General features: G+C 40.4%; 9 protein-coding genes across 9 annotated transcripts; all 9 read right to left on the reverse strand.

Moving 5' to 3' along the window:
- Window positions 1-9,999: 9,999 nt before the first annotated feature.
- LOC115623579 (gram-negative bacteria-binding protein 3-like) lies at window positions 10,000-11,553 on the reverse strand. Its single transcript, XM_030517982.1, has one exon. It carries the CDS (start codon window positions 11,546-11,548, stop codon window positions 10,070-10,072), a length of 1,479 nt encoding a protein of 492 aa, XP_030373842.1. The 5' UTR covers window positions 11,549-11,553; the 3' UTR covers window positions 10,000-10,069.
- A 527-nt stretch (window positions 11,554-12,080) lies between these two features.
- Window positions 12,081-12,551, reverse strand: LOC115634542 (gram-negative bacteria-binding protein 3). Its single transcript, XM_030532352.1, has one exon. It carries the CDS (start codon window positions 12,549-12,551, stop codon window positions 12,195-12,197), a length of 357 nt encoding a protein of 118 aa, XP_030388212.1. The 3' UTR covers window positions 12,081-12,194.
- Window positions 12,552-13,451: 900 nt separating this feature from the next.
- LOC115633977 (cuticle protein 8-like) lies at window positions 13,452-14,308 on the reverse strand. Its single transcript, XM_030531498.1, has 3 exons — window positions 14,228-14,308; window positions 13,816-14,172; window positions 13,452-13,760 (listed from the first exon to the last, which is right to left on the reverse strand). The coding sequence occupies exons 1-3, from the start codon at window positions 14,246-14,248 to the stop codon at window positions 13,578-13,580; spliced, it is 561 nt and encodes a 186-aa protein (XP_030387358.1). The 5' UTR covers window positions 14,249-14,308; the 3' UTR covers window positions 13,452-13,577.
- A 2,204-nt stretch (window positions 14,309-16,512) lies between these two features.
- On the reverse strand, window positions 16,513-18,066 carry LOC115634393 (gram-negative bacteria-binding protein 3-like). Its single transcript, XM_030532085.1, has one exon. The coding sequence runs from the start codon at window positions 18,059-18,061 to the stop codon at window positions 16,583-16,585; it is 1,479 nt and encodes a 492-aa protein (XP_030387945.1). The 5' UTR covers window positions 18,062-18,066; the 3' UTR covers window positions 16,513-16,582.
- A 642-nt stretch (window positions 18,067-18,708) lies between these two features.
- Window positions 18,709-19,073, reverse strand: LOC115634543 (gram-negative bacteria-binding protein 3-like). Its single transcript, XM_030532353.1, has one exon. It carries the CDS (start codon window positions 19,071-19,073, stop codon window positions 18,717-18,719), a length of 357 nt encoding a protein of 118 aa, XP_030388213.1. The 3' UTR covers window positions 18,709-18,716.
- Window positions 19,074-19,976: 903 nt separating this feature from the next.
- LOC115634395 (cuticle protein 8) lies at window positions 19,977-20,834 on the reverse strand. Its single transcript, XM_030532087.1, has 3 exons — window positions 20,754-20,834; window positions 20,342-20,698; window positions 19,977-20,286 (listed from the first exon to the last, which is right to left on the reverse strand). The coding sequence occupies exons 1-3, from the start codon at window positions 20,772-20,774 to the stop codon at window positions 20,104-20,106; spliced, it is 561 nt and encodes a 186-aa protein (XP_030387947.1). The 5' UTR covers window positions 20,775-20,834; the 3' UTR covers window positions 19,977-20,103.
- A 296-nt stretch (window positions 20,835-21,130) lies between these two features.
- On the reverse strand, window positions 21,131-22,023 carry LOC115634394 (trypsin 3A1). Its single transcript, XM_030532086.1, has one exon. It carries the CDS (start codon window positions 21,997-21,999, stop codon window positions 21,178-21,180), a length of 822 nt encoding a protein of 273 aa, XP_030387946.1. The 5' UTR covers window positions 22,000-22,023; the 3' UTR covers window positions 21,131-21,177.
- Window positions 22,024-22,303: 280 nt separating this feature from the next.
- On the reverse strand, window positions 22,304-22,743 carry LOC115634396. Its single transcript, XM_030532088.1, has 2 exons — window positions 22,580-22,743; window positions 22,304-22,513 (listed from the first exon to the last, which is right to left on the reverse strand). The coding sequence occupies exons 1-2, from the start codon at window positions 22,715-22,717 to the stop codon at window positions 22,334-22,336; spliced, it is 318 nt and encodes a 105-aa protein (XP_030387948.1). The 5' UTR covers window positions 22,718-22,743; the 3' UTR covers window positions 22,304-22,333.
- Window positions 22,744-23,205: 462 nt separating this feature from the next.
- LOC115634544 (lysozyme P) lies at window positions 23,206-23,667 on the reverse strand. The gene has a single exon (XM_030532354.1). It carries the CDS (start codon window positions 23,665-23,667, stop codon window positions 23,206-23,208), a length of 462 nt encoding a protein of 153 aa, XP_030388214.1.
- Between the last annotated feature and the right edge of the window lie 70 nt (window positions 23,668-23,737).

A 23,737-nucleotide genomic window follows, 5' to 3' on the forward strand; every position in this document is an offset into this window, starting at 1 on the left:
TTGTTTGGACTGCTCTAATAGAGATAGGTATAAACAAGAGAGAACGCTACAGTCGAATTCCTAAAAATAAAATAAACTAGTCCTAGAAGAATCTGGATGCCAACTTTGGTTATTCTAGCTTTTATAGTTTCTGAGATCCTTGCGTTCATCTAGACAGACAGGCGGACAGACGGACGAACGGATCGATCGATTTATCTCGTCATGCTGATCAAGAATATATATACTTTATGGGGTGGAGATGCTTTCTTCTGCCTGTTAAACACTTTGCACAAACCTAATATACCCTTTTTACCCGACGGGTGCAGGGTACAAGAATTATATTGGTGGAACTTTTTGAACAAGAAATAAAAACTGAATATGGAACAGACTACGAGTACTTGCATCATAAAGCACATGTGCCTATTCTCTGATTTGCTTAATATTATTATTATATTAAGTTTATTCTATTTTTAAAATAGTTCCCAACCAATACAATAATCTAAGCTTTTCCATTGTAAAGAACTATTAAATTTATTTTGAAGTATTCAAAAAGCTGCAATCCAACTTCTTATACTAGTAAAGTCAATTTTAATTTTGTTGTTTTCATTTGTAAAAATACACCACAAGATACATACATATAAAGAAAAAACACAATTTTTCTTTGCTGCCCTTATGTCCTCGAACACGATATGCCGAGAACCTTCCCTTTCACCCTTTTCAATTTAGTAGCTATTTGCAAACACTTTTTCCATCATCATCTCTGTCACAAGTCATGCCACAGTGCGTCCATGTTTGCCAAGCTTTACATAATTTCGAGGAATTATAACACGCTTTGATGTCACCGTCGTCGCACTCATTGTCGTCCTTGTTGCCAGGAAAGGCGCAAAAGGAGTCAAGCAAGTCAAATAAAAGTGCATGCGCCAAAAAAAAAAAAAAAAAAAAAAAACAACAGAACAGCAATTTTCACAAAAGAGCATAAAAATAAATAAGCACATTTTTTCTCATTTCCGTTGCTTACTTTGACGTGTCTAGTTTTTGATGTGCACACGCACACGCACACACTCACACACACCCATACACACACACACACACTTTCTTTAGCAACAACAACAATGCACAGCAAAGGCAAAAGTGTCATGGCAAATGATTAAGTTCGTCGTTTTGAACGTTGGACGCTGATGTCGGGGATCGCTTCTGCATTCTAGGGTGGACGATGTCTTAACCCTACACAGCTACTTGCGCTTTTTCTTCCACTCTCTCGCTCTCCGGTTCTCTCTCACTCTCTAGCTGTCTCTCTTGCTCCGCGTCTCTCGCTGTGTGTGTGCAAACTTTTCTCATTAGAAAACTTTTACTATTTCCGCTACTCAACGCCAAACGCAAACAACAAACAAACAACGAGCGCGGCAGCAGGAACGGGTATGACAGCAACAGCGACATCAGCTCAGTACGGAAGTCGCAAAAAAATAAAAATAATAAAACGGATAAAAGCAGGCGGCGGACAAAAGACAAAAATTCGTAAATGTGTTGTAAATAAAATTGTTGTGTGACTAAGTGGCTGAATTGACTTTGTCAACTGCATTTAAAATATCTTACAGGCCTTGGTGCTGTTGCAGGACCCCAGCGACAATACTTGTAGATGAAAGACGAAGCGAAAGAAGCAACATCGCACACACATACATACATACATATGTGTGTACTATATATATTTTTTCTTTTATTAAATTTGCCACAAAGTCAAAGGAGACTCTGTTCGAAATCAATAAATCTGCGCTTACCTCTGTTCCAATTCAATCAGATAGCGTTATTTGATTTTCTGCCTTCATTTGCTGTCAGACTGGCTGCCTGCCAGCCTGCCTGCCATCCTGCCTGCCATCCTGCCTGCCTTCTTCCGCTGTATCCTTCGGTTTGCTGTGCTGCAACGCGTTTTCTAAAGTGTTTGTGCTGTCGTACTGGCCTAATTTCATTCCGAGAAGCTTTTTACTTAGCCACTGACGCAACAGCTTAAAGCCGCAATCGTTCTGAAGATGCATTAAATTGCACGATACATATGGAAATAAGGGGAACTTGCAGTAGCTATATAGCATAAAGCATCATCGTTTTTGATTCAATGACCACAGTGTGGACTCCGCACTGCATCCTACAATCTCAGGAATAACAATTCCAAAGCCTTTTTACACCTTTTACCCAGAAGGGAGAAGGGTATTTGGAATGGTATGGTATGGGGATGTGCGGAACATGCAAAAAGAAGCATGGCAGACTCCACCAAGTTCCTACTCTTTTTATAACTGGATGTAATTGTTAATTGTTATTTTGGCAAAAATTAGAACCTGATTTGAGCTTCACATAAGGTGACATAAACTGGCAAATAAAATTCCCCCAACATGTCGGGGGCATTTATAGACGTTATTGTACAGCTTTTTCGTAGGCTTTCTTATCTTTTAAGTTGAGACTATGTTATATTAATCATATTTGAATTTTTAATTTTAAATCTATTATATATAAAATGTTAATACTTATATATTGTTATTAAATAAATCGTGAGATCCACTTGTTGATTTAAATAAATAAATAAAATCAAATAAAATATGTGAAGGCATAAATCTCTTTGGAGAGTTATCATAAGCCGACTCCACACCTTTATCGAAATCTCAATTGGAAATAATATTATTAAGAATTATTATAAAATATTGTTATATATACATATGTGTGGCAATTGAATGACTCAACTGTATACATACTTCCATTTGTATATATATAGATTATACATAAATTATGCAATAAACAATAAAAGAAACTGGCAATTAGAAATGCTTAATAGTTTATTTTATAATTAAGAAAGCCCAGGCAGCTAGTGCTCCAAACGTTAAGTTGGTTAAGAATTCGCTTTTATACGCAAATAAAAAATAAATTATATAAATCAATCATGTTTATACAATATGCTTTAACCGAAATCATTAAATATTATGAAGCTACCTAAAGAAAAGCGTTTACTAATGGCAATTACCAGCCACACCATTAGCTGCACATTAAAGCTCCACACATCGCCCATTTAATGCGCCCCATAAGCAGGCATTGGAATTAATGCCCAGCTGCCAATTGGCAAAGTGGCAGGCAATTTCTGCATTACGAGTACATTGCGCTAATGCAAAACATAAACCAGGCAATCGCACGGCCCAGTGATGTGTTTACACAAGTTGGTGCACGGCATGCCGCTATACAGATGTACAACCCAGCACATGTACTACATATTATGTAGATATAAATACGTATGTTTATGCTTAAATACAAGTAAGTAGGTATTTGTGTGTATTTAGTTCGGCTGTTCTGATGCCAGCTACTTACACTAAATACCACTCAAAATGCTGTCAGTAATAAGTTCAATAATGGTGGCCACGGCCCAAGGCAGCATCACGTCTTAGTCGGCCGATTGCCACCAGTGCGGCACGAACCGGATAATGATCAACGAACTGTATACGTTTCCGCAATCGTAGTCAAATCGACAAACATGCCACACACACACACACACACACACACACACATACACACTCAAGCAAACATATAGAAAATGCAACTGCTGCAACTGTGCCACTGTCATTGGTGAGCTAAAAGTATAGATGGAGTGGCAAAGGACCAAGCGGCTTATACCGCTTGAGTTGTGGGCAACAGAATCGAAGCGCCTGGAGTGCAAATAGTGACGCCTGACATACTACACTGCTAAAAAAAAGTGTTTTCGCATTCAGTTCTTCGAAGAAGTTAAATAGTATAGTAATAGAAATGCTTTAAGTAGCTGTATAACCTTTGTTACTACTCAGGAATTTTCAACGATTTCGTCTTTAGTTTATATTTATCAAATTTATTCAATATTTCAAGGTTTAAGAACTAGTTTCATGCAATTATCAAAATTTTATGGAATGTGTAATGTGTCCCTTAATAGAAAGTTTAAACTAAGTTTAAACTAAGACGGTAGCCATGGACAAGGAGGAATATAATATCAAAATGACGGATATACTAGGAGACGCAAACACATACAGAACACTCAGACAAGACCCCACGCTTAGGCTACAGAATAAAAACAACAACTTCGTTGACAAACTACTCCAATTGAACATAATCACAAAGACTGAAAGGAATAAATTAGTTACAAGCACTGCACTACCACCCAGGATCTATGGACTACCGAAAATACACAAAAAAGGAACACCCCTGAGACCGATTTGTTCGTCAGTCGGTTCCCCTTGTCACGAACTTAGTAGATACATCGCTGGGATATTAAAGAACCTGACCAATACCTCACCATATAACGTTAAAAATTCCTCAGAGTTTAAAGACAAGGTCAACAACACTTATATAGTAGACGATGAGATTTTAGTTTCGTTCGACGTGGTGTCTCTGTTCCCGAGCATCCCAATCGACTTAGCGATGGATGTCATCAGTAAAAACTGGACCAGGATAGAAAGCTTCACTAAAATCCCAAAGAGAATGTTTATGGACATCGTACATTTCTGCATCCGTGAAACAAGGTATTTTAAGTATACGGACAGAATGTATATACAACTTAAGGGACTACCGATGGGATCCCCGGCGTCCCCTGTAATAGCGGACATAGTCATGGAGGAGCTTCTGGAAAACACAACATCGAAATTGATCCATAGACCAAGACTCCTGACCAAATATGTTGACGACTTGTTCGCAATTATTGACAAGGAACAGGTGCAAAAGACATTAGACGCCCTCAACATATACCACAAAGACATCCAATTTACATTAGAGACAGAAAATGACGAGAAACTTAATTATTTGGATTTGACTATAAATAGATGTGGGAATACGCTAAAAACAAAATGGTACCAGAAACCGACGGCATCGGGTAGGCTGATTAACTATCACTCGAAACATCCGAAAAATATGATAATAAATACAGCCAAGAACTGTATAAGACGGATGTTCGAGACAAGTGACAAATTTTACCATAAACAAATAGAGGAAGAAATTAAACGGATACTGACACAAAACGACTTCCCTATCAAATTGACGTATTCCCTAATCAAGAACCATAAGAACCCAAAGAAAAAAGAACCAAGAGTACCAAAAATCTACAAATCTCTGACATACGTATCTGGGTTCTCAGAACGCTTCACCCAGTCAGACTGCTATCAAAAAGAGGATATACAAATTGCGCACAGACCGGAGAATACACTTAGGAACATTTTTAATAGGACTAAGGCAAAAATTGCAGAAATGGACCTGAATAACGTAGTCTATAAAATTCCATGTGACGGAGACAGCGACAACCCATGTAGGAGATTTTACATTGGAACCACTAAGTCGAAACTAAAAACACGGATATCACAACACAAGTCAGACTACAAACTAAGGCATCAAACATTGACACAAAAAACTGCTCTAACAACCCACTGCATAGAGACTGGACACACCCCCAACTTTGAAGAAACGAAAGTACTTCAACAAGAACGACACTACAGTAAGCGATTCACTCTCGAAACGCTACACATTATCAACACACCTAACAAATACAGAATTAACTACAAAGCAGACACCGAAAATTGCGCGCATATTTACAGACACCTGTTAGTTAGTAACTCCAAGTCAAACAGAGCAGACTTGCTTAAATAAGTAATTATATAAAAATTTTTGTGTTATAGTTTTAATATGTTAATTATGTTATATGTTTTGTAGTTGCCCTGAAGACGGTTACCGTGGCGTAACCGAAATATATCGGAAAAAGAAAAGAAAATTAAATAAATTGGTTTTTCTTACTCTGACCTCGAGCCGGCCAAACAATAAAAATAACTATGAGGAAGGTCACCAAAATACTCAACCATAATCTGTTTATTTCTGCTGCAATTAAAAAAGTGGTTTAATTTCCTGTGATTGTATTTAAAAATAATAAATGTTAGGAGATCAAGACCTTTGCCTTTCATTTCGTTTCAACGTTTTCTGCCCGAAATCGGTTTCATTCTACAAGCCATTAAATAGCGATTTTCTTTTTCTTACAATCCTCATCCTTTTATTTATGAAATTGGACATACATTCGGGAAATGAGAAATGCTGATTGCAATGGGCGGACCCCTGGCTAAGTAATATCTGCATCAATCGGGCGTACAGAAGGTTCGACACACGGAGCCTTTTCAGGTACGCTAAATAATTTGGTACATGTATTTTCTCACAGTGTAAGCCATGCTCTGTTTCTGGCTGCTTTGAACGTTTTGCATTATTGATAAACTGTTGGGCGTCGTCGACATCGTTGCAGAAATAAAGCAACGAGCCAATGCAAAGAATATTTATGACACTACCAGCAACAACAACAAGAGTACGAACAACAACAGCACCAGCAACTACATACATACTATATAGAGGGGCATGCAACTCGGAACTGGCACGCCAAAAAGCTTGAACGTGTTGAGCATTAAGCGTTCAAACGTGGAGCCCAACGAATACGAAAAAAAGATGGAAGTGTAACCTATAGGTAGTACAGTTTGCTGCACTTTTTCCTATTTCCAAAAAAATGTCGGTGGCAATGAAGCATTTAACGATGGCGGATGGCATATACCAAGCCCCGCTAGTTGCTCTGCCTTTGGCTGCGAAACGTACCAAAATTATAAAAGTCCTAGACCAAAAAGCATTTGCCAAAGCAATTTAGACTCTAAGCGAAGAAAAAAAGTTGTGTGCTCTGTAATTGCATTTGCTTTGTTGTTGCTTACACGATGAACGCACAAAGAACGTCGCCGACTGACAGACAATAAAGGAACATACAACAGAGGAGCAGGCAAATTCTTCATACACCGAACTCTACATGTTCTTTAATATGCAACAAAGTCTTAAAAAAATACTCTGATTATACTATCTGAGATCACCATGAAAAGCAGTCTAAGTAATGGCGAAAACATTACCACACTACACAAATATTACAACTAATTTCTAGCATTTAATTGACTGCCCTGATCGAGATTTCGAACAATCGAAAGCCATTGGAATTCATTTTTCGAATTCAGATGTTGGACCATCCGTCCATGTTGTAATTCGCAAAATAATTAAACATTAAAAATTAAATTTTAAAAATATTAAAATTCAAAATTGCATGTGTTAATGTAATTAAATAATCCAAAAAGTTGCACTATTTCGAATTTTCGGTCCTTTAAAATTCCAAGGCCGGCGAGATTCTTCCCCTTTCCATCCCGCTCTCAATGGCCCAGAAGAGTGTAATTGCACATCGAGAATAGGTACACGCTCCACATGTATAGGGCATAAAGAGTGAGTGTGCAACTGTCTGGCAGTTCGCACATCACGTAGCAAAGTTGCCGCACCTAAAACTTCATCAATCCGCCTTGTATATCCTTCCCAACTTGTTTCATGTGGCGGTGTGTCTGCAACACGGTTAATGTGCAGACATGACGTGCCTGACGCACTGCCATCTGCATATAGAAAATTAAAATGTATTTTTGGAAAACTACACATAGGGCATCACCAGTCTTAACCATCTGTTTATTTTTTATAAGCTAGTCTCTGGCTCGCTCCCGGTCGGCGAGTTGATCAAGCATCATCATTAAATTTTACCTATAGCTTTATGTATTGGAACCTGTTCCACTTGCTGACTGTGCTGCTCAATGCCACCTAAGTAAATAATAAATTCAATTTAATTATGGCAAAGATTCTATTGCAATTTGCTTTCAGCTAAGCTCATGCCAGGCGTAAACAAGAAAGGAATGCTCAAGTCGAGCGGGCTCAACTCTTAAATACCCTGTACCACCCCACAAAACAAAAAAAAAAGTAATTGTTATTAATTTAATTAAATATAAAATCTTTAACACATGCATACAGACATATGTAAGTGTTTATGTACAATTTTCAACAGCATACATTTACATCAGAATCGTGTTTATGCGTGCTTGTATGCAGTAAAAAAATATGTTTTTATGAATATGAATATGTTTAAGGTTATAACTTTCTTCATAACTAACCTATCGTGATGAAAGTTGGCACACAGACACATAATCACTATATGGATGTATATGCGAAGTTTGAGTACAAAATTCCGGGAATTATGGGAAAAACACGAGTTGCGGGGGAGTGGGGGGTGCATCAGAAAAAAACACAAAATCGTCCTTTCTCGGACTGGGGATAATCTGGATACTTGGTTATTCTTGCTCTTGTACTTCCTGAGATCCTTGCGTTCATAAAGACGAACGAACGGACATGGCTATATCGACTCGACTTGTCATCCTGATCAATAATATATATACTTTGTGGGGTCTGCCACGCCTCCTTCTGTATTTAACAAGCAGTTATAGCCATAAATATATCTGCCCGAGCGCTGTCAGCAGCAGTTGTTAATGCTGGTGCTTTGGTGGACTGCAAACATGTTCACACAGACACGAATAGACACACATAGGCATGCATACACTCACATAGACGCAATTGTTTTGTAAATGTGCAATTATACACCCTTTACGTGAGTTCGAATACCGAGAGAGGTAAAATCGATCAACATTTTTTTTTAATTTTCCTAATTTTTTTTTTAATTTCTATAATTATTGTAAACATATGTGCAGAGTATTTCAAAGCCTGGACACTCGACTTTAGTTTCATTTCAACTTAGGTATCGTGCAATATGTATTAGTATAGGTTCAGTAATGTGTGATGTCGTAAACATACGCAAACATAGCTTATCTATGACTGTTCAGTTCCGAGAACAAACTTCAAGAGAAGCACTTCAAATTAAATCCGGCCGACACATCACATCAACCCTATGTCAATGCTGAACGACACATCCCATAGAGTCGATGCCCGATATTATCAGATAGCGCAAAGACGTATGACGATCACGATCACTTAAATTGTGTTGGTAAGAATTAAACAATCGAAAGACATTCGAACTTCTTTAACAATATTATGACTAGTGCGCCAAAACCGAAAATTGGTGTTTGAAGAAGTCAAAAATAAAGACAAAATGTAGGTTTGCGCGAGCTGAAAACTGTAACAGGCATATATTCTTGATGAGCGTGACAAGACAAGTCCATCTAGCCCTGTCTGTCCGTCTGTCCATCCGTCCGTATGAACACCTGGATCTCAGAAACTTTAAGACCTAGAGACACCAAATTTTGCACAAAGATACCTTATGTGTGTACGCTTTGCAAGTCTGTTTTATTTTTTTGATTCTCCCCCCACTTCCCCCCTATGGGGGCTTATCCGATTTTCCATTCGTATAATAGCCTATATCTCGGAGACTATAAGACCAAGGAACACCAAGTCCCAGATGCCTTATGTGAATACGCAGAAAATGTGTACTTTGGAATTTCCCTCCCTCCCCCCTCTCCACGCAATTAGTGATCTGACATAACTCCCGTAATTCTTGGAATAAAGTTTTGCAAATACCTCCAGTTAGTGATTGTGAGTCTGCATGCTAAGTTTCATAATGATAGGCCGATTTAACACAAAGTTATATATGTATGACCAAGCAGTGCCCGCAGCTGTTGTTGTTGTTGTTGTTGTTACTGCTATGCACAAGCTTTTCGTTGCACGCTTCGCATGCGCGTCTCATCGGTAGATACTCTTAATATTTCGACGCATTTTACCTTCAACCATTTCGCTATAAGTAACTCAAAGCCAACGTATGTAACAAAGTATGTAACATGCAGAAGGAAGCATCTCCAACTCCATAAAGTATATATATTCTGAATCAGCATGACGAGAGAAATCGATCTAGACATGTCCGTCCGTCTGTCCGTCCGTCTGGATGAACGCAAGGATCTCAGACACTATAATAGCTAGAATAATCAAAGTTGGCATCCAGATTCTCTTAGGTCCGAGAAAGGACGAATTTTTTTTTTTTTTAATTTTACTCTGATGGGCTTGCTTGACTGTAGCGTTCTCTCTTGTTTTTGTTTTCAACCAATTTTGAGTACAAAATAGTTTTAGAAAATTGAGCAAAAAGTTGAAAAACTTTTACAAATTTTGACCAACTGAGTTACTGCGTGAAATTGTTATTATGCGACTTAAAAATATAACGCTGAGGGTCTCTACACAAATTGAGACACATAAGCGGTGTTTACGAATGTTGTTTTTAATGGTACTACGATGTGTAAACCTTAACATAATCAATTTGCAACGATGCATCCTCCAGCCACTGGTCCAGCTTCGATTTCAGATGTGCCCAAAAATCAATCATGGCAATCGGTTGTTGCTCACCCCACGGCTTATGGGCATCGTAGAGGAACTCATTGAAGCCACCAACACTCAGACCGAAAGTCAAATAGAACTCCTGATCGAAGGGTGCCAAGCCACTGCCCTTCTCCAGTTCTGAAGCGTTGGGCAAACGCTTGCCATTGCTCGTCAATGAACTAAGTGCGCCATTTCGACTATCAAGATGACACAATTCCACACCATCAACAAGCCACTGGAGCTCATGTTTTGTCCAGTTCAGCGTATACGTATGGAAACTATCACTCCAGTCGGCATTAGGACTTCCAACCTCGCCCGTTTTGTGGCACAGCTTCAACGAACGCAGAGGCTCTATGGCATTTAACAAGGCGCCAGCATAGAGATCCAGTTTGCCATCTGATTTCCGTGCATAGGCAATTCGCAATTGTCCACTCTGGTAGTTCTCGGGTCCGTATTCATGAACCTTGGGCTGCAGAAGAAGCTGAGGGAACACCCAATCCGCTCGTGGCATCTTGGCTCGTATCTCCACGCGTCCGTATTTGAAGCTGAAATAGTCTTTGCTTGAGAACTGTGCCGTTATAAAGGGGGCCAGTCCCTCTCGGAGCCTGCTGCCATCACGCACACACTCCATTGTACTCAAGGCGCCCGTGCAGCTGCTGCCCAGGTCCAACTTGAACTGCAGTTCGTTTTTCTTACGGAATTGATGCCTGGTTGGTTGTGGCTGCAATGTCACTTGGCCATTATTTACATTCAAAGTGTTGGCCGCATCGTCCATATAAATGACAAACTCGTAGTCGGGTGCGCCAGAGAATCGACGCTCCAGCTTCCATTTCTCGGCATTCAGTTGTCCATCATTGAAATCGTCGACAAAGACCAGCTGTCCAGCACATTGACGCGGCACGCCATTCACAATGGTATCAGTCGAAGAACAGCCAGTAGTTCCACTACTTCCTGGACGCCTTATGTCTATCTCATATACCTGAACCGGCGGGGATGAAGTTGCTTTTGCTGCCTCGCTAAGATCACTATACTCTCCGACAACAAACTGACCATCGTCCTCGCGATAGCCCAAGCCATTATAAATGACATAGGTCCAATAGTAGAGGGTATCACCCGGTTTCAAGCTGGCTATTCGGTCTCGAAATGTCCAACGTCCATTTTTCGCCTTAACTATATCACGTGCCCAAGTGCCCGCCTCTAGACCTTCCATCTCTTCGTTCAGCTTGCCATGAAAAGCAAACAACGTGATGCCCGGCTCATCTGGTATGGAGACCTCGAACCCCTTCGGATAAAACACTTGGATCCTTGCCTTTGGCACCTCATAGGCCAGCACGCTAGTCAAATACCAGCAAATAGTAGCGATTCCAAGAAATCGCAATGCGTACGCCATGTCTATAAATACAGAGACACAAATGCTTACTGATCTCAAGTCGACTTGAAGAGCGACGCAAAGGCTTATCAAAAAACAGGTTTTCTTTGTTCATTAAGCGTTGTTCTTACTAATCAATTGATGGCACTATGGGTCAAGTAAGCATATTTGCTATCTAAATTCAGCCACGAGAGCTCTGTACATACTCGTACATATGTATACAAGAAAAAAGTTTTCATTTCAACATAGGTATCGTGCAATATGTATTAGTGTAGGTTCAGTAATGTGTGATGTCTTAATCATACGCAGATAAGGTTCATTTCAAATCTCAATGTACCCTTCACTGAAAAGTACGGGTGTATCAGTTTGTAACACCCAGAAAGAATAATGAAAGACCACAAGCCATAGATAACATATAACGTGATATGTCCGGCCATCCGTCTATCTGTTTTATCTGTATGACGCATCATTTGGAAAGGCAAACAAAACCCTATATTTCATAAATAATCCTATATTAGATGTCCCATTACGATCAAGAAAGTAGTAGCAAGGATTACTTGCAAGCATATTTATTTTCAAAAGTAATGATTGATAACATTTAATCGTTTTGTTTTTTTTTTTTCAATTTTAATCATTGACAATAATTAGTTGTTTAATTACTGTACCCTTAGACCACAAACTTTCCATTGTCCTCGCGATAGCCCTGGCCGTTGTATAGAACATATGTCCAGAAGTAAAGCGTATCGCCCGATTTCAACTCGGTCTCCGTATCACGATAAGTCCAACGACCTCCTTCAGCTTTCGTTATGTCTCGCGAAAACTGTCCTGCCTCCAAGCCGTTAAATCCTTCGTTTAGCTTGCCATGAAAGGCGAAAAGGGAAATGCCGTTTTGATCTGGTATGGATACTTCGAACCCTTTAGGTTTAAGAACTTTGATTTGCGCCTTGGGCGCCTCGAAAGCATGACTGATCAAAATAATGGCCAGAAAATAGCCGCAGAACAATGTGAAACTCAAAGAAGCCATCGTAATGTCTAAGTTGCAACTGTAATTTCTGCACGAGTGCCCTACTCTTTTATAATAAATGATGTGTCCCCATAGCTTATCTATAACTGTCCAGTTCCGAGAACAAACAGAACAGACACATTACATCAACCCTATGTCAATGCTGAACGACACATCCCATAGAGTCGATGCCCGATATTATCAGATAGTGCAAAGAGGTATCACGATCACTTAAATTGTCAATATTTATATATTTATAACATGCAAATAAAACTCATCACACCATGGAAGAAAAGAAAATGGAATAAAAGGAACAATCACATATGTATATGTAAATGTACTACACACACATACATATGTGTGTGTCACGATTGTTTTTGTAAGTAGTAACGTATAACTACCTGCCTAGGGAAATTATTTCGCCTATACGAGTATAATATATACATATTTGTAACTAATAACTATTCTCCTATTGATTTATTTACTGACATGGGATCAGAAGAATTGGTTTACTTACTTGACCACCAACTTACAGTTCGGTTCATTGTTTCGTTCGATATTTAGATATACACCTACAATTTGTTTATTAGATCTGTGCAGAGTTAACGTATTATAGATAAATAAACTGAACAGCTCATGCGAGGTTAAGTTATAAAGATCAACGGAAGAACTATCGAACAAAGCGTTTCCGTTGAGAACTAAACCAATTTGTATATCGGTTATTTATTTATTCCATTTCAGTATTTCAACTTTCAACAAAATGTTGAGAAAAACGTAGACTCTAGTTTACAAACATTAAGCTCTTTTCGTGCTCTCTTTAATTCAACTAAGCATATACTATATATTCTGAAATTCAAGATAGTGAACTGCATCTGCTTTCTACATACAATATTTTAAGAAAAACATAGACTCTGTCAAACATGCAAGTAAGGCTGTTTTCGGGCTTTCTTTAATTCAACTATATGCTATATGTACTCTGAAAATCAAGATAGTAAACTGGACAATATAAAGCTTTTGTTATTTATTTGATTCCATTTGCAGAATTCCTTAAGGATGGTATTGTCCATTATCCACATCACTGTGCTCAGACTGAGCAGCCAATGCCAGACGCTGTGCTTCCTGGGCAGCTCCAATGGCCGCATGCTCGGCCGCAATCCGCTCGAATTCGCTCAAATGTTTGTTGGTTGCATGCACAACGGCCGCGCTGGCATGGGGAGCCGCTGCCAGAGACTGCAATGGGAGCGATTTACAAAATAGAGCTTACGAGTAGTTGCCCAATACTAACCGCTTGACCGGGCGTCTGACTGGCATGCTCTTGCGCAATGCGATGATAGAGCGCCAAGTGCTTGCGCTTCGCTGCCTTGACAGCCTCGCTGTCTTCCAACTCATGACTCAGTTTTGGATGAAAGCCATTCTCATCGGCCACATATTGAACCGTGCGCACCTGGTTTTTCGGATCGACATAGGAGAATGCGCCGCGAATTACGCCAGAGCCGTCTGATACTTCAGTGTGCTGACGATCCACGTGGCCAGGTGCTCGTCCTGCCTGGTAACTGAAGACATAGGGATTGGGTGGTCCACGATTCGGTTCGGTGGTGCTCAGATGCGAAACATCGGCGTACGCCCCCAGCACACAGACAACCTTGAAGAGAACAGGAAATTAATGTGGGTTTGCTTTGGCATCGCAATCAGCTTACCAAGATGAGCAAGTGCTTCATGTTGTAGCGTCGATTTTTAACTAAAGCTTGGCACCCAAGTCTCGCAAATTTTCGTAAGTCGAAACTGGTATTGAACAGCGCATTAGCTTTTATAAGCAATGGAAAGCTCTCGCAGCTGAGGCCAAACTTGTTTTGTTTTTTCTTGTTTCGCTGATAATCTTGCGAATTATATTGAAAGTGTCTAATAAATATGCGTAAACAACGTAATTAAAATTAAAATACATATTATTTTACATTTGTGATCATTTTTGGCGAATGACGAGGCGTCACATTTTTTTTACACTTTTTTATTAATAAACAAACAGAATGTTAACGACTTTTAAAAGGTAAAAAGCAAAACTACATAACTACTTACATATTTACAATTACATACTCTTAAAAGTTAAAGTTAGATATACCCCAATTATTGCAATAATTTCATTGTCTGTGCGACCCAATCATTATAGGCTGTAACTCGCGTATAAATGCCTGGATACTGTGCTTGTCCACATCCAATTCCCCAAGATACAATGCCCAGAAGCTTCCAGCGATGACCTATGTTGGTAATCAATGGGCCGCCAGAATCGCCCTGACAGCTGTCGCGTCCGCCAAATGGCACACCCGCGCAGATCATCGTATCGGTTACAACCCCTACGTCCATATAGGTGGCCTGGCATTCTGCGTGATCTACCTAGACGCAATTGTTTTGTAAATGTGCAATTATACACCCTTTACGTGAGTTCGAATACCGAGAGAGGTAAAATCGATCAACATTTTTTTTTAATTTTCCTAATTTTTTTTTTAATTTCTATAATTATTGTAAACATATGTGCAGAGTATTTCAAAGCCTGGACACTCGACTTTAGTTTCATTTCAACTTAGGTATCGTGCAATATGTATTAGTATAGGTTCAGTAATGTGTGATGTCGTAAACATACGCAAACATAGCTTATCTATGACTGTTCAGTTCCGAGAACAAACTTCAAGAGAAGCACTTCAAATTAAATCCGGCCGACACATCACATCAACCCTATGTCAATGCTGAACGACACATCCCATAGAGTCGATGCCCGATATTATCAGATAGCGCAAAGACGTATGACGATCACGATCACTTAAATTGTGTTGGTAAGAATTAAACAATCGAAAGACATTCGAACTTCTTTAACAATATTATGACTAGTGCGCCAAAACCGAAAATTGGTGTTTGAAGAAGTCAAAAATAAAGACAAAATGTAGGTTTGCGCGAGCTGAAAACTGTAACAGGCATATATTCTTGATGAGCGTGACAAGACAAGTCCATCTAGCCCTGTCTGTCCGTCTGTCCATCCGTCCGTATGAACACCTGGATCTCAGAAACTTTAAGACCTAGAGACACCAAATTTTGCACAAAGATACCTTATGTGTGTACGCTTTGCAAGTCTGTTTTATTTTTTTGATTCTCCCCCCACTTCCCCCCTATGGGGGCTTATCCGATTTTCCATTCGTATAATAGCCTATATCTCGGAGACTATAAGACCAAGGAACACCAAGTCCCAGATGCCTTATGTGAATACGCAGAAAATGTGTACTTTGGAATTTCCCTCCCTCCCCCCTCTCCACGCAATTAGTGATCTGACATAACTCCCGTAATTCTTGGAATAAAGTTTTGCAAATACCTCCAGTTAGTGATTGTGAGTCTGCATGCTAAGTTTCATAATGATAGGCCGATTTAACACAAAGTTATATATGTATGACCAAGCAGTGCCCGCAGCTGTTGTTGTTGTTGTTGTTGTTACTGCTATGCACAAGCTTTTCGTTGCACGCTTCGCATGCGCGTCTCATCGGTAGATACTCTTAATATTTCGACGCATTTTACCTTCAACCATTTCGCTATAAGTAACTCAAAGCCAACGTATGTAACAAAGTATGTAACATGCAGAAGGAAGCATCTCCAACTCCATAAAGTATATATATTCTGAATCAGCATGACGAGAGAAATCGATCTAGACATGTCCGTCCGTCTGTCCGTCCGTCTGGATGAACGCAAGGATCTCAGACACTATAATAGCTAGAATAATCAAAGTTGGCATCCAGATTCTCTTAGGTCCGAGAAAGGACGAATTTTTTTTTTTTTTAATTTTACTCTGATGGGCTTGCTTGACTGTAGCGTTCTCTCTTGTTTTTGTTTTCAACCAATTTTGAGTACAAAATAGTTTTAGAAAATTGAGCAAAAAGTTGAAAAACTTTTACAAATTTTGACCAACTGAGTTACTGCGTGAAATTGTTATTATGCGACTTAAAAATATAACGCTGAGGGTCTCTACACAAATTGAGACACATAAGCGGTGTTTACGAATGTTGTTTTTAATGGTACTACGATGTGTAAACCTTAACATAATCAATTTGCAACGATGCATCCTCCAGCCACTGGTCCAGCTTCGATTTCTGATGTGCCCAAAAATCGATCATGGCAATCGGTTGTTGCTCACCCCACGGCTTATGGGCATCGTAGAGGAACTCATTGAAGCCACCAACACTCAGACCGAAAGTCAAATAGAACTCCTGATCGAAGGGTGCCAAGCCACTGCCCTTCTCCAGTTCTGAAGCGTTGGGCAAACGCTTGCCATTGCTCGTCAATGAACTAAGTGCGCCATTTCGACTATCAAGATGACACAATTCCACACCATCAACAAGCCACTGGAGCTCATGTTTTGTCCAGTTCAGCGTGTACGTATGGAAACTATCACTCCAGTCAGCATTAGGACTTCCAACCTCGCCCGTTTTGTGGCACAGCTTCAACGAACGCAGAGGCTCTATGGCATTTAACAAGGCGCCAGCATAGAGATCCAGTTTGCCATCTGATTTCCGTGCATAGGCAATTCGCAATTGTCCACTCTGGTAGTTCTCGGGTCCGTATTCATGAACCTTGGGCTGCAGAAGAAGCTGAGGGAACACCCAATCCGCTCGTGGCATCTTGGCTCGTATCTCCACGCGTCCGTATTTGAAGCTGAAATAGTCTTTGCTTGAGAACTGTGCCGTTATAAAGGGGGCCAGTCCCTCTCGGAGCCTGCTGCCATCACGCACACACTCCATTGTACTCAAGGCGCCCGTGCAGCTGCTGCCCAGGTCCAACTTGAACTGCAGTTCGTTTTTCTTACGGAATTGATGCCTGGTTGGTTGTGGCTGCAATGTCACTTGGCCATTATTTACATTCAAAGTGTTGGCCGCATCGTCCATATAAATGACAAACTCGTAGTCGGGTGCGCCAGAGAATCGACGCTCCAGCTTCCATTTCTCGGCATTCAGTTGTCCATCATTGAAATCGTCGACAAAGACCAGCTGTCCAGCACATTGACGCGGCACGCCATTCACAATGGTATCAGTCGAAGAACAGCCAGTAGTTCCACTACTTCCTGGACGCCTTATGTCTATCTCATATACCTGAACCGGCGGGGATGAAGTTGCTTTTGCTGCCTCGCTAAGATCACTATACTCTCCGACAACAAACTGACCATCGTCCTCGCGATAGCCCAAGCCATTATAAATGACATAGGTCCAATAGTAGAGAGTATCACCCGGTTTCAAGCTGGCTATTCGGTCTCGAAATGTCCAACGTCCATTTTTCGCCTTAACTATATCACGTGCCCAAGTGCCCGCCTCTAGACCTTCCATCTCTTCGTTCAGCTTGCCATGAAAAGCAAACAACGTGATGCCCGGCTCATCTGGTATGGAGACCTCGAACCCCTTCGGATAAAACACTTGGATCCTTGCCTTTGGCACCTCATAGGCCAGCACGCTAGTCAAATACCAGCAAATAGTAGCGATTCCAAGAAATCGCAATGCGTACGCCATGTCTATAAATACAGAGACACAAATGCTTACTGATCTCCAGTCGACTTGAAGAGCGACGCAAAGGCTTATCAAAAAACAGGTTTTCTTTGTTCATTAAGCGTTGTTCTTACTAATCAATGGATGGCACTATGGGTCAAGTAAGCATATTTGCTATGTAAATTCAGCCACAAGAGCTCTGTACATACTCGTACATATGTATGTATATATTACAAGAAAAAAGTTTTCATTTCAACATAGGTATCGTGCAATATGTGTTAGTGTAGGTTCAGTAATGTGTGATGTCTTAATCATACGCAGATAAGGTTCATTTCAAATCTCAATGTACCCTTCACTGAAAAGTACGGGTGTATCAGTTTGTAACACCCAGAAAGAATAATGAAAGACCACAAGCCATAGATAACATATAACGTGATATGTCCGGCCATCCGTCTATCTGTTTTATCTGTATGACGCATCATTTGGAAAGGCAAACAAAACCCTATATTTCATAAATAATCCTATATTAGATGTCCCATTACGATCAAGAAAGTAGTAGCAAGGATTACTTGCAAGAATATTTATTTTCAAAAGTAATGATTGATAACATTTAATCGTTTTTTTTTTTTTTTTTCAATTATAATGATTGACAATAATTAGTTGTTTAATTACTGTACCCTTAGACCACAAACTTTCCATTGTCCTCGCGATAGCCCTGGCCGTTGTATAGAACATATGTCCAGAAGTAAAGCGTATCGCCCGATTTCAACTCGGTCTCCGTATCACGATAAGTCCAACGACCTCCTTCAGCTTTCGTTATGTCTCGCGAAAACTGTCCTGCCTCCAAGCCGTTAAATCCTTTGTTTAGCTTGCCATGAAAGGCGAATAGGGAAATGCCGTTTTGATCTGGTATGGATACTTCGAACCCTTTAGGTTTAAGAACTTTGATTTGCGCCTTGGGCGCCTCGAAAGCATGACTGATCAAAATAATGGCCAGAAAATAGCCGCAGAACAATGCGAAACTCAAAGAAGCCATCGTAATGTCTAAGTTGCAACTGTAATTTCTGCACGAGTGCCCTACTCTTTTATAATAAATGATGTATCCCCATAGCTTATCTATAACTGTCCAGTTCCGAGAACAAACAGAACAGACACATTAAATCAACCCTATGTCAATGCTGAACGACACATCCCATAGAGTCGATGCCCGATATTATCAGATAGTGCAAAGAGGTATCACGATCACTTAAATTGTCAATATTTATATATTTATAACATGCAAATAAAACTCATCACACCATGGAAGAAAAGAAAATGGAATAAAAGGAACAATCACATATGTACAAGTATATGTAAATGTACTACACACACATATGTATGTGTTTGTCACCATTGTTTTTGTAAGTAGTAACGTATAACTACCTGCCTAGGGAAATTATTTCGCCTATACGAGTATAATATATACATATTTGTAACTAATAACTATTCTCCTATTGATTTATTTACTGACATGGGATCAGAAGAATTGGTTTACTTACTTGACCACCGACTTACTTACAGTTCGGTTCATTGTTTCGTTCGATATTTAGATATACACCTACAATTTGTTTATTAGATCTGTGCAGAGTTAACGTATTATAGATAAATAAACTGAACAGCTCATGCGAGGTTAAGTTATAAAGATCAACGGAAGAACTATCGAACAAAGCGTTTCCGTTGAGAACTAAACCAATTTGTATATCGGTTATTTATTTATTCCATTTCAGTATTTCAACTTTCAACAAAATGTTGAGAAAAACGTAGACTCTAGTTTACAAACATTAAGCTCTTTTCGTGCTCTCTTTAATTCAACTAAGCATATACCATATATTCTGAAATTCAAGATAGTGAACTGCATCTGCTTTCTACATACAATATTTTAAGAAAAACATAGAGTCTGTCAAACATAAGGCTGTTTTCGGGCTTTCTTTAATTCAACTATATGCTATATGTACTCTGAAAATCAAGATAGTAAACTGGACAATATAAAGCTTTTGTTATTTATTTGATTCCATTTGCAGAATTCCTTAAGGATGGTATTGTCCATTATCCACATCACTGTGCTCAGACTGAGCAGCCAATGCCAGACGCTGTGCTTCCTGGGCAGCTCCAATGGCCGCATGCTCGGCCGCAATCCGCTCGAATTCGCTCAAATGTTTGTTGGTTGCATGCACAACGGCCGCGCTGGCATGGGGAGCCGCTGCCAGAGACTGCAATGGGAGCGATTTACAAAATAGAGCTTACGAGTAGTTGCCCAATACTAACCGCTTGACCGGGCGTCTGACTGGCATGCTCTTGCGCAATGCGATGATAGAGCGCCAAGTGCTTGCGCTTCGCTGCCTTGACAGCCTCGCTGTCTTCCAACTCATGACTCAGTTTTGGATGAAAGCCATTCTCATCGGCCACATATTGAACCGTGCGCACCTGGTTTTTCGGATCGACATAGGAGAATGCGCCGCGAATTACGCCAGAGCCGTCTGATACTTCAGTGTGCTGACGATCCACGTGGCCAGGTGCTCGTCCTGCCTGGTAACTGAAGACATAGGGATTGGGTGGTCCACGATTCGGTTCGGTGGTGCTCAGATGCGAAACATCGGCGTACGCCCCCAGCACACAGACAACCTTGAAGAGAACAGGAAATTAATGTGGGTTTGCTTTGGCATCGCAATCAGCTTACCAAGATGAGCAAGTGCTTCATGTTGTAGCGTCGATTTTTAACTAAAGCTTGGCACCCAAGTCTCGCAAATTTTCGTAAGTCGAAACTGGTATTGAACAGCGCATTAGCTTTTATAAGCAATGGAAAGCTCTCGCAGCTGAGGCCAAACTTGTTTTGTTTTTTCTTGTTTCGCTGATAATCTTGCGAATTATATTGAAAGTGTCTAATAAATATGCGTAAACAACGTAATTAAAATTAAAATACATATTATTTTACATTTGTGATCATTTTTGGCGAATGACGAGGCGTCACATTTTTTTTACACTTTTTTATTAATAAACAAACAGAATGTTAACGACTTTTAAAAGGTAAAAAGCAAAACTACATAACTACTTACATATTTACAATTACATACTCTTAAAAGTTAAAGTTAGATATACCCCAATTATTGCAATAATTTCATTGTCTGTGCGACCCAATCATTATAGGCTGTAACTCGCGTATAAATGCCTGGATACTGTGCTTGTCCACATCCAATTCCCCAAGATACAATGCCCAGAAGCTTCCAGCGATGACCTATGTTGGTAATCAATGGGCCGCCAGAATCGCCCTGACAGCTGTCGCGTCCGCCAAATGGCACACCCGCGCAGATCATCGTATCGGTTACAACCCCTACGTCCATATAGGTGGCCTGGCATTCTGCGTGATCTACCTGGAAGATGCTGGTGTAACGTAGCCTCGTCTCAGTTATAAGCGAAGTACCCGTAGTTCCCCATCCGGTTATGTAGAGCGGCATTTGAGGATGCACAAAGTCCATGGGCGAGACCAAAGCTATGGGCTGTATGGATGGACTGTAGACAAGCGGCTGTTGCAGCAACAACAAAGCAATGTCATGGTTCAGTCGCGTAGGCTCTTCAAACTGGGCATGGGGAATGATGCGACGGACGCCTACAAAGCTGCCTCCACGGGCCCATTCATCGCTGCCAGCGCGTACGAAGTACAACTGCGGTTTACTATACTCTCGCACGCAATGGGCAGCTGTTAGGATAATGCGGTTGGTGAGTATGGAACCGCCACAAGCATGACGCGTTCCCATCTGGATAGACACTTGGTGTGGAAAATAAGAGATTGAGGCCTCAGAGCCACCCACAATGCGACCATCCTTGTTCCTTATCGCCCCTGCTGTTGTATTTAAAGCAGCGCCACTTGAGAGCTGCTGTTGGATTAGCAGGAGCAAAGCGACGACAAATAATTGTATGCTGTACATGGTAAAAATTGAGATGACTATTGCTGTGACTGCCACCAGCTGCCGGCATATTTATAGGTAAGTTCTTTTATCTTATCACTGCTATCTGGCGAATGACACAAATTTTCACACGCAGTCCATTGGCCTCGCTGGTTGGCATATTATTTAAAGCAGTATTCTCCAACTTGACCGTCAACTGGATTATGGCAGGTCTTAGTAGATTCTTCACCCTACGCTTTAGCAAGGTTGCACTATTTGGTGTTTATAAAAAAAATATACAAGGCGTCAAGAAGCATGTGGAAGCTTGAACTTAGAGAGCGTGCGTGTTCTAATGTCTAGGTTTTTGCTCTTCCAATCATCTTTCCATGGCCGTAACCTGCTCCTTCAGATAATCCAAATGATTTACGCTGTCCTGCATAACATCATACTGATAGCCCACATGCTGGAGTATGAGCGTCATTTTATTCAGATTTGATGAACTATAATCGGACACCACATCGACCTGGGTAAAGTTTTTGAGTGTCTGATGCATTATCTATCAACAACGGAATAAGGAGTTGTGCTTTGGTGTTTGCATTAAATCTACAAGGAAGTATCTTACCTCATTGGTTTTGGAGCCCCTCACAATTTGCCTCGCTACAGAGCCTAAATTATTGACATTTACGCCCACACGAGCGCACAGCCGCTTCTTGGAATCATCAAAAAGATGTCGTGCACTTGAACTAGATGCGGAAGCCATTGCGTCGGAGCTTTTTATGAGTTGCTGTATTTGTCGTTTTTATATTACTACAATGTATTATTGATTTCCAATTTTATTTGATTTTCCGCAAGATCCACGACCAAATTTTCTTTCGTAAACAAAAGCCACAATAAACAGCTGTCAAGGTGAAAGCACCCTAGCGGGTTCTATAGCAGACAGCTTTCTGCTTATATGGCAGAGTGCTGCCAGATTGATGGAAAAACTGAGTTTTGCTATTCAGTTTTCATTTAAAATTACATTTTTCAATTATGTTGAAATTAATGGCCAGTTACTTCCAATACATGCATACGTAATTATTATTTGTAAGCGTTTTAATATAAAATCGATACGAAATGAATAAAAAATACATACAAAGAGAGCATTGTGGTAGAACAGATAGTGAAAGATTCAAGTGAAAAATAGCACAACTCCTACTATTTTTAAAGAGATCGTTGTACTTTTTGCAAATCGCAAGTCGTTTTGTAGTATCAGCCAAAATATCTGTTGCGCCGTTTAAAGCAATGCCCTACACTAGGCTTGGCACCCTGGCAGCGATTATTCCATGCCACCCATGCGGAAAATCCTTGCTGCCGCCTTATGTACTTGGCACAGGCTATGGAGTAGCGTATATCATCGCTGAGCAGGAGTCTGCAAGGCAAACGACAGCCATCCGTTGATGGTCGCCCGTCGGCTGGCTTGCACCAGTATCTGTCGTTGATCTGGAAGAGACCCCAATCCACAGACCCATCCACATTATAGGGATTAATGGCCTTGGTGTTAAACGAACTTTCACCCTCAACCAGGCACATCCAGTCGGGCAGCTCGTTATAAGGCACACCATAGCGATGGAGCTGACGCACAAGACTGCATCTTCCCACCTGCCGCCCGTTGGTAAGTCCGGCCCAACACAGTATTGTAAGCCATGCTAGGAACAAACACGTTCTACTCATCTTTTCGTACTGTGAGCCGATCTAATTTGTCGTTGAGGCTTTTATAGTCGCAATCGTCCGTTATTTAAAT

Source organism: Scaptodrosophila lebanonensis, unplaced genomic scaffold (genome assembly GCF_003285725.1).
Source record: "Scaptodrosophila lebanonensis strain 11010-0011.00,11010-0021.00 unplaced genomic scaffold, SlebRS2 tig00000001-arrow-pilon, whole genome shotgun sequence".
In the NCBI taxonomy this organism is placed as follows: domain Eukaryota; kingdom Metazoa; phylum Arthropoda; class Insecta; order Diptera; family Drosophilidae; genus Scaptodrosophila; species Scaptodrosophila lebanonensis.

Bases quoted from the DNA above. Each gene is read 5' to 3' on its own strand.
- LOC115634542 (XM_030532352.1), bottom strand. From the start codon at position 12,551: ATGGCTTCTTTGAGTTTCACATTGTTCTGCGGCTATTTTCTGGCCATT.
- LOC115634543 (XM_030532353.1), bottom strand. From the start codon at position 19,073: ATGGCTTCTTTGAGTTTCGCATTGTTCTGCGGCTATTTTCTGGCCATT.
- LOC115623579 (XM_030517982.1), bottom strand. From the start codon at position 11,548: ATGGCGTACGCATTGCGATTTCTTGGAATCGCTACTATTTGCTGGTAT.
- LOC115634396 (XM_030532088.1), bottom strand. From the start codon at position 22,717: ATGGCTTCCGCATCTAGTTCAAGTGCACGACATCTTTTTGATGATTCC. The intron at 22,514-22,579 runs GTAAGATACTTC...CGTTGTTGATAG, and splicing joins GGGGCTCCAAAACCAATGAG to ATAATGCATCAGACACTCAA.
- LOC115634394 (XM_030532086.1), bottom strand. From the start codon at position 21,999: ATGTACAGCATACAATTATTTGTCGTCGCTTTGCTCCTGCTAATCCAA.
- LOC115634544 (XM_030532354.1), bottom strand. From the start codon at position 23,667: ATGAGTAGAACGTGTTTGTTCCTAGCATGGCTTACAATACTGTGTTGG.
- LOC115634395 (XM_030532087.1), bottom strand. From the start codon at position 20,774: ATGAAGCACTTGCTCATCTTG. The intron at 20,699-20,753 runs GTAAGCTGATTG...GTTCTCTTCAAG, and splicing joins TGAAGCACTTGCTCATCTTG to GTTGTCTGTGTGCTGGGGGC. The intron at 20,287-20,341 runs GTTAGTATTGGG...CTCCCATTGCAG, and splicing joins GTCAGACGCCCGGTCAAGCG to TCTCTGGCAGCGGCTCCCCA.
- LOC115633977 (XM_030531498.1), bottom strand. From the start codon at position 14,248: ATGAAGCACTTGCTCATCTTG. The intron at 14,173-14,227 runs GTAAGCTGATTG...GTTCTCTTCAAG, and splicing joins TGAAGCACTTGCTCATCTTG to GTTGTCTGTGTGCTGGGGGC. The intron at 13,761-13,815 runs GTTAGTATTGGG...CTCCCATTGCAG, and splicing joins GTCAGACGCCCGGTCAAGCG to TCTCTGGCAGCGGCTCCCCA.
- LOC115634393 (XM_030532085.1), bottom strand. From the start codon at position 18,061: ATGGCGTACGCATTGCGATTTCTTGGAATCGCTACTATTTGCTGGTAT.